General features: G+C 42.6%; 1 protein-coding gene across 1 annotated transcript in view; it reads right to left on the bottom strand.

Moving 5' to 3' along the window:
* Positions 1 to 244: 244 nt before the first annotated feature.
* The window catches only part of TTC21A (tetratricopeptide repeat domain 21A), a 178,035-nt gene continuing 157,465 nt past the window's right edge, over positions 245 to 20,814 (bottom strand). The window contains exons 28-29 of the mRNA XM_066584631.1: positions 9,021 to 9,088; positions 245 to 1,388 (exon numbers count right to left, since the gene is read on the bottom strand). Coding sequence (XP_066440728.1) covers positions 1,311 to 1,388; positions 9,021 to 9,088 — 146 coding nt within the window. The 3' untranslated portion in view covers positions 245 to 1,310. The remainder of the gene's footprint in view (positions 1,389 to 9,020; positions 9,089 to 20,814) is intronic.

The following is a 20,814-nucleotide window of genomic DNA, read 5'->3' as shown; positions in this document are numbered from 1 at the left end:
TTAAGAAATTTCTCCCATAAGATCTTAGATTCGGCAGCGCTGTACAGAAAAAAGACACGGATGCACATCCAGATGTAAAGCACTGATCTAGTGCTTGCCAGCAACCCTTGTACACATGACGCGAGGCCTGCTGCATCTTATGCCGTATACCAATGGAGCCGCTCTTAATTTTCCCAAATCTGAAAATCCCTTTAAGATATTTAGTGAATGCAAACCCGGAATTACAATAACTAAGTATAAAAAGTAAGAAAAATCCAAACATTTTATTACAGACATCAGTTCTTTGGTAACATTAATATAAAGGAAGACAGCGGTAACAGGACATATGTGAGATCATACTGCCATTCTATGGTGGTAACAGGACAGATGTGACATCATACTGCCATTCTATGGTGGTAACAGGACAGATGTGACATCATACAGCCATTCTATGGTGGTAACAGGACAGATGTGACATCATACTGCCATTCTGTGGTGGTAACAGGACAGATGTGACATCATACTGCCATTCTGTGGTGGTAACAGGACAGATGTGACATCATACTGCCATTCTGTGGTAACAGGACAGATGTGACATCATCCTGCTGTCCTTTAGCGGTAACAGGACAGATGTGACATCATACTGCCATTCCGTGGTGGTAACAGGACAGATGATACATCATACTGCCGTTCTATAGCGTTAACAGAACAGATGTGACATCATACTGCTGTCCTATAGCGGTAACAGGACAGATGTGACATCATACTGCCATTCTGTGGTGGTAACAGGACAGATGTGACATCATACTGCCATTCTGTGGTGGTAACAGGACAGATGTGACATCATACTGCCATTCTGTGGTGGTAACAGGACAGATCTGACATCATACTGCCATTCTGTGGTGGTAACAGGACAGATGTGACATCATACTGCCGTTTTATAGCGGTAACAGGACAGATGTGACATCATACTGCCATTCTGTGGGGATAACAGGACAGATGTGACATCATACTGCCATTTTGTGGTGGTAACAGGACAGATGTGACATCATACTGCCATTCTGTGGTGGTAACAGGACAGATGTGACATCATACTGCCGTTCTATAGCGGTAACAGGACAGATGTGACATCATACTGCCATTCTATGGTGGTAGCAGAACAGATGTGACATCACACTGTTGTCCTATGATAGTAACAGAAAAGACATAAAAGGACAGATGTGACATCATACTGCCGTTCTATGGTGGTAACAAGACAGATGTGACATCACACTGTTGTCCTATGATAGTAACAGGAAAGAGATAACGGGACAGATGTGACATCGGTAGTCCTACGGCCTGAGACTGGCCTGAGCTTTTTCCAGTATTTCCTTCTTCATTTTTGGATATGTGGGGTGAGCTTTAAGTACCTGGAAAAAAAAGTTCAGTGTACATATAGAAGATGGGACATGATAGTAACAATATACAGTGATGAGTGTACATATAGAAGATGGGACATTATAGTAACAATATACAGTGATGTGTACATATAGAAGATGGGACATGATAGTAACAATATACAGTGATGAGTGTACATATAGAAGATGGGACATTATAGTAGCAGTATACAGTGATGAGTGTACATATAGAAGATGGGACATTATAGTAGCAGTATACAGTGATGAGTGTACATATAGAAGATGGGATATTATAGTAACAATATACAGTGATGAGTGTACATATAGAAGATGGGACATTATAGTAGCAGTATACAGTGATGAGTGTACATATAGAAGATGGGACATTATAGTAACAATATACAGTGATGAGTATACATATAGAAGATGGGACATTATAGTAACAATATACAGTGATGAGTGTACATATAGAAGATGGGACATTATAGTAACAATATACAGTGATGAGTGTACATATAGAAGATGGGACATTATAGTAACAATATACAGTGATGAGTGTACATATAGAAGATGGGACATTATAGTAACAATATACAGTGATGAGTGTACATATAGAAGATGGGATATTATAGTAACAATATACAGTGATGAGTATACATATAGAAGATGGGACATTATAGTAACAATATACAGTGATGAGTGTACATATAGAAGATGGGACATTATAGTAACAATATACAGTGATGAGTGTACATATAGAAGATGGGACATGATAGTAACAATATACAGTGATGAGTGTACATATAGAAGGTGGGACATTATAGTAACAATATACAGTGATGAGTGTACATATAGAAGATGGGACATTATAGTAACAATATACAGTGATGAGTGTACATATAGAAGATGGGACATTATAGTAACAATATACAGTGATGAGTGTACATATAGAAGATGGGACATTATAGTAACAATATACAGTGATGAGTGTACATATAGAAGATGGGACATTATAGTAACAATATACAGTGATGAGTGTACATATAGAAGATGGGACATTATAGTAACAATATACAGTGATGAGTGTACATATAGTAGATGGGACATTATAGTAACAATATACAGTGATGAGTATACATATAGAAGATGGGACATTATAGTAACAATATACAGTGATGAGTGTACATATAGAAGATGGGACATTATAGTAACAATATACAGTGATGAGTGTACATATAGAAGATGGGACATGATAGTAACAATATACAGTGATGAGTGTACATATAGAAGGTGGGACATTATAGTAACAATATACAGTGATGAGTGTACATATAGAAGATGGGACATTATAGTAACAATATACAGTGATGAGTGTACATATAGAAGATGGGACATTATAGTAACAATATACAGTGATGAGTGTACATATAGAAGATGGGACATTATAGTAACAATATACAGTGATGAGTGTACATATAGAAGATGGGACATTATAGTAACAATATACAGTGATGAGTGTACATATAGTAGATGGGACATTATAGTAAGAGCATACAGTGATGAGTGTACATATAGAGGATGGGACATTATAGTAACAATATACAGTGATGAGTGTACATATAGAAGATGGGACATTATAGTAACAATATACAGTGATGAGTGTACATATAGAAGATGGGACATTATAGTAACAATATACAGTGATGAGTGTAAATATAGAAGGTGGGACATTATAGTAAGAGCATATAGTGATGAGTGTACATATAGAAGATGGGACATTATAGTAGCAATATACAGTGATGAGTGTACATATAGAAGATGGGACATTATAGTAACAATATACAGTGATGAGTGTACATATAGAAGATGGGACATTATAGTAACAATATACAGTGATGAGTGTACATATAGAAGATGGGACATTATAGTAACAATATACAGTGATGAGTGTACATATAGAAGGTGGGACATTATAGTAACAATATACAGTGATGAGTGTACATATAGAAGATGGGACATTATAGTAACAATATACAGTGATGAGTGTACATATAGAAGGTGGGACATTATAGTAACAATATACAGTGATGAGTGTACATATAGAAGATGGGACATTATAGTAACAGTATACAGTGATGAGTGTATATATAGAAGATGGGACATTATAGTAACAGTATACAGTGATGAGTGTACATATAGTAGATGGGACATTATAGTAACAATATATAGTGATGAGTGTACATATAGAAGATGGGACATTATAGTAACAATATACAGAGATGAGTGTACATATAGAAGATGGGACATTATAGTAAGAGCATACAGTGATGAGTGTACATATAGAAGATGGGACATTATAGTAACAATATACAGTGATGAGTGTACATATAGAAGGTGGGACATTATAGTAACAATATACAGTGATGAGTGTACATATAGAAGATGGGTTATTATAGTAACAATATACAGTGATGAGTGTACATATAGAAGATGGGACATTATAGTAACAATATACAGAGATGAGTGTACATATAGAAGATGGGACATTATACTAAGAGCATACAGTGATGAGTGTACATATAGAAGATGGGACATTATAGTAACAATATACAGTGATGAGTGTACATATAGAAGGTGGGACATTATAGTAACAATATACAGTGATGAGTGTACATATAGAAGATGGGACATTATAGTAACAATATACAGTGATGAGTGTACATATAGAAGATGGGACATTATAGTAACAATATACAGTGATGAGTGTACATATAGCGGATGGGACATTATAGTAACAATATACAGTGATGAGTGTACATATAGAAGATGGGACATTATAGTAAGAGCATACAGTGATGAGTGTACATATAGAGGATGGGACATTATAGTAAGAGCATACAGTGATGAGTGTACATATAGAAGGTGGGACATTATAGTAAGAGCATACAGTGATGAGTGTACATATAGAAGGTGGGACATTATAGTAACAATATACAGTGATGAGTATATATATAGAAGATGGGACATTATAGTAACAATATACAGTGATGAGTGTACATATAGAAGATGGGACATTATAGTAATATACAGTGATGAGTATATATAGAAGATGGGACATTATAGTAATATACAGTGATGAGTATATATATATAGAAGATGGGACATTATAGTAACAATATACAGTGATGAGTGTATATATAGAAGATGGGACATTATAGTAACAATATACAGTGATGAGTGTACATATAGAAGGTGGGACATGATAGTAACAATATACAGTGATGAGTGTACATATAGAAGATGGGACATTATAGTAACAATATACAGTGATGAGTGTACATATAGAAGATGGGACATTATAGTAACAGTATACAGTGATGAGTGTATATATAGAGGATGGGACATTATAGTAACAATACAGTGATGAGTGTATATATAGAGGATGGGACATTATAGTAACAATACAGTGATGAGTGTACATATAGAAGATGGGACATTATAGTAACAATATACAGTGATGAGTGTACATATAGAAGATGGGACATTATAGTAACAATATACAGTGATGAGTGTACATATAGAAGATGGGACATTATAGTAACAATATACAGTGATGAGTGTACATATAGAAGGTGGGACATTATAGTAACAATATACAGTGATGAGTGTACATATAGAAGATGGGACATTATAGTAACAATATACAGTGATGAGTGTACATATAGAAGATGGGACATTATAGTAACAATATACAGTGATGAGTGTACATATAGCGGATGGGACATTATAGTAACAATATACAGTGATGAGTGTACATATAGAAGATGGGACATTATAGTAAGAGCATACAGTGATGAGTGTACATATAGAGGATGGGACATTATAGTAAGAGCATACAGTGATGAGTGTACATATAGAAGGTGGGACATTATAGTAAGAGCATACAGTGATGAGTGTACATATAGAAGGTGGGACATTATAGTAACAATATACAGTGATGAGTATATATATAGAAGATGGGACATTATAGTAACAATATACAGTGATGAGTGTACATATAGAAGATGGGACATTATAGTAATATACAGTGATGAGTATATATAGAAGATGGGACATTATAGTAATATACAGTGATGAGTATATATATAGAAGATGGGACATTATAGTAACAATATACAGTGATGAGTGTATATATAGAAGATGGGACATTATAGTAACAATATACAGTGATGAGTGTATATATAGAGGATGGGACATTATAGTAACAATACAGTGATGAGTGTATATATAGAGGATGGGACATTATAGTAACAATACAGTGATGAGTGTACATATAGAAGATGGGACATTATAGTAACAATATACAGTGATGAGTGTACATATAGAAGATGGGACATTATAGTAACAATATACAGTGATGAGTGTACATATAGAGGATGGGACATTATAGTAACAATATACAGTGATGAGTGTACATATAGAGGATGGGACATTATAGTAACAATATACAGTGATGAGTGTACATATAGAAGATGGGACATTATAGTAACAATATACAGTGATGAGTGTACATATAGAAGATGGGACATTATAGTAACAGTATACAGTGATGAGTGTATATATAGAAGATGGGACATTATAGTAACAGTATACAGTGATGAGTGTACATATAGAAGATGGGACATTATAGTAACAATATACAGTGATGACTGTACATATAGTAGATGGGACATTATAGTAACAATGTACAGTGATGAGTGTACATATAGAAGGTGGGACATTATAGTAACAATATACAGTGATGAGTGTACATATAGTAGATGGGACATTATAGTAACAATATACAGTGATGAGTGTACATATAGAAGATGGGACATTATAGTAACAATATACAGTGATGAGTGTACATATAGAAGGTGGGACATTATAGTAACAATATACAGTGATGAGTGTACATATAGAAGGTGGGACATTATAGTAACAATATACAGTGATGAGTGTACATATAGAAGATGGGACATTATAGTAACAATATACAGTGATGAGTGTACATATAGAAGATGGGACATTATAGTAGCAATATACAGTGATGAGTGTACATATAGAAGATGGGACATTATAGTAACAATATACAGTGATGACTGTACATATAGTAGATGGGACATTATAGTAACAATGTACAGTGATGAGTGTACATATAGAAGGTGGGACATTATAGTAACAATATACAGTGATGAGTGTACATATAGTAGATGGGACATTATAGTAACAATATACAGTGATGAGTGTACATATAGAAGATGGGACATTATAGTAACAATATACAGTGATGAGTGTACATATAGAAGGTGGGACATTATAGTAACAATATACAGTGATGAGTGTACATATAGAAGGTGGGACATTATAGTAACAATATACAGTGATGAGTGTACATATAGAAGATGGGACATTATAGTAGCAATATACAGTGATGAGTGTACATATAGAAGGTGGGACATTATAGTAACAATATACAGTGATGAGTGTACATATAGAAGATGGGACATTATAGTAACAATATACAGTGATGAGTGTACATATAGAAGATGGGACATTATAGTAACAATATACAGTGATGAGTGTACATATAGAAGATGGGACATTATAGTAACAATACACAGTGATGAGTGTACATATAGAAGATGGGACATTATAGTAACAGTATACAGTGATGAGTGTACATATAGAAGATGGGACATTATAGTAACAATATACAGTGATGACTGTACATATAGTAGATGGGACATTATAGTAGCAATATACAGTGATGAGTGTACATATAGAAGGTGGGACATTATAGTAACAATATACAGTGATGAGTGTACATATAGCGGATGGGACATTATAGTAACAATATACAGTGATGAGTGTACATATAGAAGATGGGACATTATAGTAACAATATACAGTGATGAGTGTACATATAGAAGATGGGACATTATAGTAACAATACACAGTGATGAGTGTACATATAGAAGATGGGACATTATAGTAACAGTATACAGTGATGAGTGTACATATAGAAGATGGGACATTATAGTAACAATATACAGTGATGAGTGTACATATAGAAGATGGGACATTATAGTAGCAATATACAGTGATGAGTGTACATATAGAAGGTGGGACATTATAGTAACAATATACAGTGATGAGTGTACATATAGCGGATGGGACATTATAGTAACAATATACAGTGATGAGTGTACATATAGAAGATGGGACATTATAGTAACAATATACAGTGATGAGTGTACATATAGAAGATGGGACATTATAGTAACAATACACAGTGATGAGTGTACATATAGAAGATGGGACATTATAGTAACAATATACAGTGATGAGTGTACATATAGAAGATGGGACATTATAGTAACAATATACAGTGATGAGTGTACATATAGAAGATGGGACATTATAGTAACAGTATACAGTGATGAGTGTACATATAGAAGATGGGACATTATAGTAACAATATACAGTGATGACTGTACATATAGTAGATGGGACATTATAGTAACAATGTACAGTGATGAGTGTACATATAGAAGGTGGGACATTATAGTAACAATATACAGTGATGAGTGTACATATAGTAGATGGGACATTATAGTAACAATATACAGTGATGAGTGTACATATAGAAGATGGGACATTATAGTAACAATATACAGTGATGAGTGTACATATAGAAGGTGGGACATTATAGTAACAATATACAGTGATGAGTGTACATATAGAAGGTGGGACATTATAGTAACAATATACAGTGATGAGTGTACATATAGAAGATGGGACATTATAGTAACAATATACAGTGATGAGTGTACATATAGAAGATGGGACATTATAGTAGCAATATACAGTGATGAGTGTACATATAGAAGATGGGACATTATAGTAACAATATACAGTGATGAGTGTACATATAGAAGATGGGACATTATAGTAACAATATACAGTGATGAGTGTACATATAGAAGATGGGACATTATAGTAGCAATATACAGTGATGAGTGTACATATAGAAGGTGGGACATTATAGTAACAATATACAGTGATGAGTGTACATATAGAAGATGGGACATTATAGTAACAATATACAGTGATGAGTGTACATATAGAAGATGGGACATTATAGTAACAGTATACAGTGATGAGTGTACATATAGAAGATGGGACATTATAGTAACAATATACAGTGATGAGTGTATATTTAGAAGATGGGACATTATAGTAACAGTATACAGTGATGAGTGTACATATAGAAGATGGGACATTATAGTAGCAATATACAGTGATAAGTGTACGTATAGAAGATGGGACATTATAGTAAGAGCATACAGTGATGTGTATATATAGAAGATGGGACATTATAGTAACAATATACAGTGATGAGTGTACATATAGAAGATGGGACATTATAGTAACAATATACAGTGATGAGTGTACATATAGAAGATCGGGCATTATACTAAGAGCATGCAGTGATGAGTGTACATATAAAAGATGGGAATTATAGTAGCAATATACAGTGATGAGTGTACATATAGAAGATGGGAATTATAGTAGCAGTATAAATATCCAGTCTATATTTACCTTATGGCAGATATATATGGCGTCTACATACTTCTTATCTTTCAGGTAGTTGAATGCAAGTCTGAAACCTGGAAGTAAATAAGCAAAACATTAAACAGATGGGGGGAATTTATCAAATAAAAAAGGATTACAAAAGTCTTACATTTTGGTGCGACCTTATTTTGTGCCAAAAAATTAGGACATTTTCGTTTTTACATTTCATCTAATCTATCTGTACGATCCGGATTTACAATGAGCTCCATGACTGACAATGCCATCCACTGTACATCTCGTGCCATGTATGCAGTCCTTAAACTGCCGGTCGAGGATATATGCTGCAGTATGAGATGTCAGCGTGTTGCACATTTGGAAGCCCAGATCCTGGATGAGCGGCTGGCAACATGGAGATCCACTGGTACCATGGAAAGGAGTTTACTCCTCACTGAGCTGACATTCGCTGGGGTAGATGTGGAGGGGAGATGGTAGTTCGGGAGAGCAGGATGAGCAGGCAGCTAGTTGGGTGACAGCAGAAGGGGTAGAGTGAAGAGAACCAGGTAGGCTAGTCCTAAACTGGAACACCCAACAAGTTTGCAAAGTTGGCAGATGAGGGGGATGCCATTACAGAGCCAGCACCGCTGCAGCACGACATGCCCTGTGACCACCAAGGAGATGACTATTCCAGTAAGAAGGGGAATAGGAGTGCAGGGCGGGCTAGACAGGTCCTGTTAGTGGGAGACTCAATTATTAGGAGATAGAGAAGGCAATCTGCCACAAAGACTGCGATCGTCAAACGGTGTGTTGTCTTCCTGGTACTCGAATTTGACACATCGCGGATCGGGTTGATAGATTAGTGGGAGGGGCTGGTGAGGATCCAGCGGTCATAGTGCACATCGGCACCCATGACAAAGTTAGAGGTAGGTGGAAGGTCCTTAAAAACGATTTCAGGGAACAAGTATGTAAGCTTAAGGCAAGGACCTCCAAAGTAGTATCTTCTGAAATACTACCTGTACCACGAGGCAGATCAGAAAAGCATCGGGAGATTAGGGAGGTAACAAGTGGCTCCAGAGTTGGTGCAGGAAGGAGGGGTTTGGGTTCCTTGAGAACTGGGATTGCTTTGCTGTTGGCTACAGGCTATACCGTCGGGGAGATAAGATGATTGGAAGGTTAGATGAGTGTTTAAACTAGGGACTGGAGAGAGCTGGCAATCAGAGATGGCGGGAAGCCAGTGTAGACAGTGACCTGGGACTAAGTAATGGAAATAGGAGTGGAGCAGCGGGAGCGGTTGGTACAGTTAGAACTGGCAGAACAGTTAGTAGCGATACACGTAATATAAAAAATAACCAAAACCTTCTAAACTGTATGGTGACTGATGCTAAAAGTCTGACCAATCAAGGAGATGAACTGCAAGTAATAATGCCTGAAGAAAACTACAACATAGTGGGAATAATGGAGACCTGGTTGGATGAAAGCTGTGACTGGGCGGTTACCTTACAGAGTTATAGTCTGTTCAAAAGGGATCGTAAAAAAATGAAAGGGGGAGGGGCTTGTCTTTATGTAAAATAATGTATTAAGCCTAAATTACAGGAAGATATATGGAAGGGAGATGAGTATTCTTGTATCTTGTCACCACCAGGCTGATGGGTGGAGATAGGCTGAGGTGATGGGAATGCCCAGAGTTTCTTATTGGCAGCCACATACACACCCTCACTGATGTGCCCAGAGCTTTGTGCTAGCTGTTGATTGTCTGTTTTTATACCCACCTTCAGGGAGCTGCCGAGAACAGCAGGAAAGGCTTCACAGAGGGAGGGGGCTCCCTCCGTGTCGCTGGGTTGTCTTTGCAAAAGGACACCAGCTACAGGCGTCCTGCTGCGTTGAATCAGCGGGCTATCCATAAAGATGTAAAGGAGGCAATAAACAACAGAAATAAAGTGTTTAAACTTCTAAAACAAGAAGACAGCAAATAAGCATTAAAAACCTAGAAGGAAAAAACACATTATGTAAAGATCAGATTAAAGCAGCAAAGGTGGAGACAGAGAGACTTATTGCCAAAGAGTAAAACTAACCCTAAACTATTCTTGAACTATATAAATAGTAAAAATATTAATAATGAGAGTGTTGGCCCTTTAATAAATAAAGTAGGAGAAATTGTAGAGAGTAATGAGGAGAGAGCAAATCTATAAAATAGTTTTTCCTCCAGTGTATTCAGAGGAAAATGGAATGATAGATGAGATGCAGAACGATAAAGTAAACTGTCCACTAAGTGTCACCAGTCTAACCCAGGAAGAAGTGCAGAGCCGCCTTAAAAAGATTAAAATAGACAAAATCGCCGGGTCCCAATGGCGTACACCCCCGGGTTTTAAGGGAATTAAGTAAAGTGATGCATAGACCCTTGTTTCTTATACTCTACAGTGATGTGGTCCGTTCCATTGGATTGCCACATAGCGAATGTGGTGCCAATATTCAAAAAGGGGTCAAAAAGCAAACCTGGAAGTTACAGGCTGGAAAGTCTTACTTCCATTATGGGTAAAATGTTTGAGGGGTTTCGAAGAGATGCCATCCTGGAGAACCTCAAGGAAAATCCCTGTATAACTCCGTATCAGCGTGGGTTTATAAGAGATCACTCCCGACAAACCAACCTGATCAGCTTCTATAAGGAGGTAAGTTCTAGATCTTGTGTATCCAGACTTTTCCAAAGCGTTTGATGCTGTGCCACATAAAAGGTTGGTATATAAGATGAGAATGCTTGGTCTGGGTGAGAATGTGGGTAATTAACTGGCTCAATGATAGAAAGCAGAGGGGGCTATAAATGGTACATACTCTGATTGGGTCACGGCTACTAGTGGGGCACCACAGGGGGCAGTATTGGTCATATTCTTTTTAATTATTTATTAATGACCTGGTAGAGGGATTGTATAGTGAAAGATCAGTATTTGCAGCTGAGACAAAACTATGAAATGTAATTAATTACCACAAGAGAGGATGCAAAGAGATTGCAAGAGGATCTGGATCAGTTGGGAGCAGGAAAGTGGCAAATGAGATTTGACACAGATACATGTCACCATTACACACTAATGGGAAACCACTGGGGACACTGACATGGGAAAAGGACTTGGGGTTTTAGTTAACTGTAAGCTGTTATGTTCATGTGGGCAACTAAGCAATGGGCCCACACGAACGTGACCCGAAGGCACGGGTTAGGGGAAACTGACCCTGCGCTGCAAAGCAGATGGTAAACCTTAATATAAAAGCGAGGGATTAGTTCGTATATTGGCCAATGGACTTAAGCTGCAAGACCCCGACAAGGCTCCTCGTGTCTTGTAGTCTCTAGTCTAGTAAGACACTAAACAGGCAGCACAGGACACTATACACACAGCAAGCTGCAAGCTGACCAGACCCTACTCACAAAGCAAGCTGACCAGACCCTACTCACAAAGCAAGCTGCAAGCTGACCAGACCCTACTCACAAAGCAAGCTGCAAGCTGACCAGACACTACTCACAAAGCAAGCTACCAGCTGACCAGACACTACTCACAGAGCAAGCTGCAAGCAGACCAGACACTACTCAAACAGCAAGCTGGCCAGACACTACTCAAACAGCAGACAAGACTGAGGAAATACAGCTTCCTCATTGCAGAGGGGCTGGGGTATATATCTACACCCAAACCCAGGGGATTGGCTGACCTGAACAACCACACCTAGCCAGCTTAATTAACCCTTACCTGTGCAGGTATGCTCCTGGAACCCTGTAGAACAACAAACTCCAGCAGCACAACCTAACAAAAGCTTAACTGGAGCAACCAGTGTCAGGCAGCTGCCACCAAGGCAATTAGTATCATGGGAGCATCAAAAGAGGTCTAAGGGCACATGACGAGAACATTGTTCTTACTCTTTACAAGTTACTGGTCAGACCAAACATGGGATATTGTGGACAGTTTTGTTTGGGTACCGGTACTCAGGGAGGACATATCAGAGCTTGAGTGGGTTAAACAGTAGGAAACTAAAGTAATAAATGAAATGGGCATTCTACAATACCCAGAGAGGTTATGAAAATTGGGATTATTTAGTTTAGAGAAAAGACGGCTGAGGGGCGCTCTAATAACTATGTATAATATATCAGGGGACAGTACAGAGATCTCTCCCATTATCTATTATACCCAGGACTGTAACAAGGGGGCGCCCTAATAACTGTATAGATATATCAGGTGACAATACAGAGATCTCTCCCAACATCTTTTACACCCAGGACTGTAACAAGGGGGCGCTCTAATAACTATGTAAAGATATATCAGGGGTCAGTACAGAGATCTCTCCCATCATCTATTATACCCAGGACTGTAACAAAGGGTTGCTATAATAACTATGTATAGATATATCAGGGGTCAGTACAGAGATCTCTCCCATCATCTATTATACCCAGGACTGTAACAAGGGGGCGCTCTAATAACTATGTGTAGATATATCAGGGGTCAGTACAGAGATCTCTCCCATCACCTATTATACCCAGGACTGGAACAAGGGGGCGCTCTAATAACGATGTATAGATATATCAGGAGTCAGTACAGAGATCTCTATCATCATCTATTATACCCAGGACTGTAACAAGGGGGCGATCTAATAACTATGCATAGATATATCAGGGGTCAGTACAGAGATCTCTTCCATCATCTATAATACGCAGGACTGTGACAAGGGGGCAATCTAATAACTATGTATAGATATATCAGGGGTCAGTACAGAGATCTCTCCCATCATCTATTACACCCAGGACTGTAACAAGGGGGTGCTATAATAACGATGTATAGATATATCAGGGGTCAGTACAGAGATCTCTCTCATCATCTATTATACCCAGGACTGTAACAAGGGGGTGCTCTAATAACTATGCATAGATATATCAGGTGACAATACAGAGTTCTCTTCCATCATCTATTATACCCAGGACTGTAACAAGGGGGTGCTCCAATAACTATGGATAGATATATCAGGGGTCAGTACAGAGATCTCTCTCATCATCTATTATACCCAGGTCTGTGACAAGGGGGCGCTCTAATAACTATGTATAGATATATCAGGGTTCAGTACAGAGATCTCTCCCATCATCTATTATACCCAGGACTGGAACAAGGGGGCGCTCTAATAACTAAGTATGGATATATCAGGGGTCAGTACAGAGATCTCTCCCTTCATCTATTATACTCAGCACTGTAACAAGGGGGCACCTTAATAACAATGTATAGATATATCAGGGGCAGTACAGAGATCTCTCCCATCATGTATTATACCCAGGACTGTAACAAGGGGGTGCTATAATAACGATGTATAGATATATCAGGGGTCAGTACAGAGATCTCTCCCTTCATCTATTAAACCCAGGACTGTAACAAGGAGGTGCTATAATACCAATGTATAGATATATCAGGTGACAATACAGAGATCTCTCCCAACATCTATTATACCCAGGACTGTAACAAGGGGGCACTCTAATAACTATGTATATCAGGGGTCAGTACAGAGATCTCTTCCATCATCTATTATACCCAGGACTGTGACAACGGGGCGCTCTAATAACTATGTATAGATATATCAGGGTTCAGTACACATATCTCTCCCATCATCTATTATACCCAGGACTGTAACAAGGGGGTGCTATAATAACGATGTATTGATATATCAGGGGACAGTACAGAGATCTCTCCCATCATCTATTATACCCAGGACTGTAACAAGAGGGCGCCCTAATAACTGTATAGATATATCAGGGGTCAGTACAGAGATCTCTCCCATTAGCTATTATACCCAGGACTGGAATAAGGGGGTGCTCTAATAACTATGGATAGATATATAAGGGGTCACTACAGAGATCTCTCTCATCATCTATTATACTCAGGTATGTGAAAAGGGGGCGCTCTAATAACTATGTACAGATAAATTAGGGGTCAGTACAGAGATTTCCCCCACTATCTATTATACCCAGGACTGTAACAAGGGGGCGCTCTAATAACTATGTACAGATATATCAGGGGTCAGTACAGAGATCTCTCCCATCATCTATTATACCCAGGACTGTAACAAGGGCGTGCTATAATAACGATGTATAGCTGTTACCATGCAGGGCGGCGCTGGGTCCCGCGGCCGGCGCGCGCCGCTTCGAGCTCGGCTTCGGCGTCCCGGAGCTGTGCTGTCAGGGATCTCCCGGCGGCATGGAGCAGCCAGCGTGCAGCAGCGTGGAGCAGCCAGCGTGCTGCGGCGTGGGCGTGTCCGCCCGTAGGGTGCCGCCCGCTCTCATCCACCTCCCTTATGCAACAGTGGGAGAGTCGGCTCCTCCCACTCTCCGCCCCGGGGCGGAGGCTTTTAGTTAAAAGACTGGCAGTGACCTGAACTCACTGCCAGTTATTGGTTCTGCTAGCCTCTAGTCAGGTCTATTCTAGTCTGTCCTAGTTGCTTGTCAGTATCCTTCGTTTGCCTGTGAGCTTCACCTCCAGCCTTGATTCACCTAGTAGTTTTGTTGGTCTGTTACACCTGCCTCTTCTGTCGGCACTCTGTCCCCTGTTAGTAGTTCCATCCAGGTAGTTGCCAGGTCCCTAGCCAGCGCAGGGACTGCCGCCCAGTTGTCCGCCTGGGGTTAGCCAGGGCCGAGGCAAGTAGGCAGGGACAGTGGGGTGCAGGAGATCAGGGCACCCCAACTGGCGCTCGGGGGGCAGAGTGCCGTAACATAATAACTGGCCCTTTAAAACCGTTTTTGTCATGGAGGCGATCAGTTCCCTCGCGAACCAGCTGCAGGCCCTGGTGCCTGTGATCCAGGATTTATCCGCCCGCATGGTGGCCCAGGAGCAGCGGGGGGTGTCGCAGGGGTCGGACGCCTCAACCAGCCCCGAACCCAAGTGCCCTCTTCCCGAGGTGTTTTCTGGGGAGAGGAACAAGTTTTTTGTTTTCCGACAGGCGTGTCGCCTGTTTTTTCGCATGCGTCCCCGTTCTTCCGGGTCGGAGGCTCAGAGGGTCGGGCTGATAATGTCCCTGCTGCGGGGCTCGGCACAGACATGGGCTTTCTCCATCCCCGAGGGTTCCTCCTGCCTGCAGTCCGTGGACTCCTTTTTTCAGGAACTCGGGGGGATCTTCGACGAACCGGACCGAGCGGGGTTGGCGGTTTCACGGTTGTTGGCGCTGCGGCAGGGGTTGTCGTGTGTGGAGGATTATTGCTCCAACTTCAGACGCTATGCGGGGGATACGACATGGAACGATAGCGCGCTGAAGGACGTTTTTCTGCAGAGCCTCTCGGACGCAGTTAAAGACCTGTTAATTTCCCATCCCGTTCCCGGGTCCTTAAGGGAGGCTATGGAGCTAGCGGTGAGAGCAGATAGGAGGCTCAGGTCTAGGAAGCAGGACAGGCAGACCCGTAGAGTCAGGGAGGTCAGTGGCCCTGGTCCCTCCTCCTCCTTACCAGTCTCTGCGCCCGAGCCGATGGAGGTGGACCCGCTGGACCCCAAAGAGCGACGCCGGATCCGTTTGTTGCATCGTCTCTGCCTCTACTGCGGGAAAGCTGGACATCGGGTGATAACCTGCCCACTGAGGTCTCAACGCCCGCAGCCGGAACCGGCGGAAAACTCAGAGTCCTAGGCGATTGCAGGGAGGATCGCCTAGGACTTCAGGTACTTCCTAAACTTTTGGTACCGTGTCATGTTAGATTCTGGGATTTTTCCCGATCAGGGCGGGCGTTTATTGATTCCGGAGCAGCCGCTAACTTGATAAGTCTGGGTTTTGTCCGTTCTCTGATGGCGGAATTTGTGGCGTTGAAGACGCCAATTCATTTTACCAGCATTGATGCCACCCCTCTCTCTACAGGCTTGGTACGATGGAGGACCCCAAGATTACAGTTCACGGTGGGGGTCCTCCACTCGGAAGAACTGTCTTTCTTGGTTATGGAAAAGATGTCGGTTGATGTGGTGCTTGGTATGCCCTGGTTGGCACTGCACAACCCCCAATTTGATTGGTCCACCCGGGAATTGACTCATTGGGGGTCATCGTGTCACAATCACCTGTCTACCATAGCTATGTGCTCCGCAGATACGGTGCTCATTCCGGAGTATTTGTCAGACTTTCAGGATGTGTTCTCCAAACGACTGTCTAAGGCTCTGCCCCCTCATAGGGAGTGGGACTGTGGTATCGACCTGATTCCCGACGGTCCCATCCCTAAGGGAGCCATTTTCAATCTGTCCGGTCGTGAGCACGAAGCCCTCAAGTCCTATGTCTCGGAAGCTCTGGCCAACCGACATATCCGGCCGTCCAGGTCTCCTGCCGGGGCAGGTCTCTTCTTTGTAGAGAAGAAGGACGGGACACTAAGGCCTTGTGTGGATTATCGGGCCTTGAATAAAATCACGGTGAAGAACCAGTGCTCCTTGCCCCTAATTCCTGACTTGTTGAATCAGGTGGTAGGGGCTCACTGGTTCTCCAAACTGGACTTAAGGGGGGCTTACAATTTAATTCGCATCAGAGAGGGAGATGAATGGAAGACAGCGTTCAATACCCCGTTAGGACATTTTGAATGTCTGGTCATGCCTTTTGGACTCTGTAATGCCCCCGCTGTGTTTCAGGGTTTTATGAACGCAGTCTTCCACGACTTCCTGGGGGTATTTCTGGTCATTTATCTGGACGACATCCTGGTGTACTCACCTGACTGGGATTCACATGTGCGGCACCTGAGGTTAGTCCTGACCCGTTTGCGCGAGTATCAACTTTTTGTCAAATTAGAGAAATGTACATTTGGCTCTAAACAAGTATCCTTCCTTGGTTATGTAATTTCCCCCACAGAGATTCAGATGGAGTCTGATAAAGTAGCAGCAATCTCCCAATGGGTCAGACCCGACAACCTCAAGGCTCTCCAGCGGTTCTTAGGTTTTGCAAATTTCTACCGCAAATTCATTAGAAATTACTCAGTTATTGCTCAACCTCTGACCGACTTGACTAAGAAGGGGGCTGACTTGGGTAAGTGGTCGCCTGCAGCCCTTGAGGCCTTTAGCCGTCTAAAAAAGGCATTCACGACTGCCCCGGTGCTAATACAGCCGGACGCACGACTACCCTTTTTTATTGAGGTAGACGCGTCGGAAGTGGGGACAGGAGCAGTATTGTCGCAGGAAGTCAGTGGGAGGTCTGGCTATAGCCCATGTGCGTTCTTTTCGCGAAAGTTCAATTCAGCAGAGCGCAACTACGACGTGGGTAACCGTGAATTGTTGGCTATCAAATGGGCTCTGGAAGAGTGGCGACACCATCTTGAGGGTGCTAGACACCCAATTACCGTATATACTGATCACAAGAATCTGGTATATCTCGCCAATGCGAAAAGACTCACTGCTCGTCAAGCCAGGTGGGCGTTGTTCTTCGCCAGGTTTAACTTCGTCGTGACATATATCCCCGGAGAGAAGAACGTGAAGGCGGACGCCCTGTCACGGAGTTTCGGGGTACCAGACAGTGGGACCATGACTCCCGAGAATATCTTAGCCCCCGGTGTGGTGGTGGCAGTGTTAGAGTCTAACTTCGTCCCTCAACTACAGGATGCTCAGCAGGACGCTCCGTCAGGGGTGCCGGAGGGCAGATGGTTTGTGCCAGAGACCCTACGCCCTAGAGTCATGGATGAGTCCCACTCGTCGGCTCTCGCCGGGCATCCAGGGTTCCAGGGGACCCTGGAGCTTTGCTCCCGATACTTCTGGTGGCCAGGCATGTCTCAGGAGATCCGCAACTTTGTGAGGGGTTGCTCGGTCTGTGCTCGCAATAAGAGTCGGCGGCGTCCTCCGGAGGGTCCCCTGAGACCACTACCGGTTCCTTCCAGTCCCTGGTCTCACCTATCAGTAGATTTCATCACTGACCTACCAGAATCCCAGAAGTGCACCACTATCTTAGTGGTGGTCGACCGGTTCTCAAAGATGGCACATTTTGTGGCGTTAAAAAAGCTACCCTCGGCAAAAGAATTTGCCACGATTTTTGTAAAGGAAATAATTCGCCTACATGGGGTTCCCCAAAATATTGTATCTGATCGCGGGGTTCAGTTTGTGTCGCAGTTTTGGCGTGCCTTCTGCAAAAACCTGGGAACGTCGCTTTCCTTCTCGTCAGCGTTCCACCCGCAGACTAATGGTCAGACTGAGCGGAAGAACCAAGACTTAGTGCAATATTTACGGTTGTTTGCCAGCGAAAAGGCTTACCAGTGGGCAGAGTTCCTGCCGTTGGCAGAGTTTGCACTAAACAACCGCCTTTGTTCTGCTACTGGGGTGTCTCCATTTTTTAGTGTATACGGTCAGCATCCTCGCTTCCTTACAGCAATCCCTACTCCGTCGCTCTGTCCGGCAGCGGATGACGCCACAGATACGCTTCGTGGAGTATGGAAAGAGGTGCAGAGAAACTTGGAGACAGCAGGGGCCCGTATGCAGTTGCGCAGTGGGAAGAGTCTGTCTGTGTCTGAACCTTACAGGGTGGGACAGAAGGTATACCTATCTTCTAAAAATCTCAAATTGCGGGTCCCGTCCTTGAAGCTGGCGCCACGTTACGTGGGGCCGTTTGCCATCACACGTGTGGTGAACCCACTCGCCTACGAGCTGGGGTTGCCAGCCACATGGAGGGTTCACAGGGTATTCCATAAGTCGCTGCTGAAACCTTTTGTCCCTTCGGTGATACCCACCTCCGGTCCCCCTCCGCCCACCCTGGTCCGGGATGAAGTCGAATACGAGGTCCAGGAGATACTGGACTCTCGTCGGTGTCGAGGAATCCTACAATACTTGGTGGCCTGGAAGGGTTTTCCACCAGAAGATCATTCCTGGGTGGCCGCATGTGATGTTCATGCTCCCGTGTTGGTACGGCGGTTCCACCGTCGTTTTCCAGATAAGCCTGGTCGAGTTTCCGGGGGCCCGGAGGTCCCCCGTCAGAGGGGGGGTAATGTTACCATGCAGGGCGGCGCTGGGTCCCGCGGCCGGCGCGCGCCGCTTCGAGCTCGGCTTCGGCGTCCCGGAGCTGTGCTGTCAGGGATCTCCCGGCGGCATGGAGCAGCCAGCGTGCAGCAGCGTGGAGCAGCCAGCGTGCTGCGGCGTGGGCGTGTCCGCCCGTAGGGTGCCGCCCGCTCTCATCCACCTCCCTTATGCAACAGTGGGAGAGTCGGCTCCTCCCACTCTCCGCCCCGGGGCGGAGGCTTTTAGTTAAAAGACTGGCAGTGACCTGAACTCACTGCCAGTTATTGGTTCTGCTAGCCTCTAGTCAGGTCTATTCTAGTCTGTCCTAGTTGCTTGTCAGTATCCTTCGTTTGCCTGTGAGCTTCACCTCCAGCCTTGATTCACCTAGTAGTTTTGTTGGTCTGTTACACCTGCCTCTTCTGTCGGCACTCTGTCCCCTGTTAGTAGTTCCATCCAGGTAGTCGCCAGGTCCCTAGCCAGCGCAGGGACTGCCGCCCAGTTGTCCGCCTGGGGTTAGCCAGGGCCGAGGCAAGTAGGCAGGGACAGTGGGGTGCAGGAGATCAGGGCACCCCAACTGGCGCTCGGGGGGCAGAGTGCCGTAACAATAGCTATATCAGGGGACAGTACAGAGATCTCTCCCATCATCTATTATACCCAAGACTGTAACAAGGAGGCGCTCTAATAACTATGTATAGATATTAGAGCGGTCAGTACAGAGATCTCTCCCATCATCTATTATACCCAGGACTGTAACAAGGGGGCAGTCTAATAACTATGTATCTCACGGGTCAGTACAGAGATCTCTTCCATCATCTATTATACCCAGGACTGTGACAAGGGGACGCTCTAATAACTATGTATAGATATATCAGGGTTCAGTACAGATA

The sequence above is a fragment of the Eleutherodactylus coqui genome, chromosome 12 (assembly GCF_035609145.1).
Source record: "Eleutherodactylus coqui strain aEleCoq1 chromosome 12, aEleCoq1.hap1, whole genome shotgun sequence".
In the NCBI taxonomy this organism is placed as follows: domain Eukaryota; kingdom Metazoa; phylum Chordata; class Amphibia; order Anura; family Eleutherodactylidae; genus Eleutherodactylus; species Eleutherodactylus coqui.
Note: the sequence above shows the minus strand (reverse complement) of the source record. Positions and strands in the feature narration are given on the sequence as shown.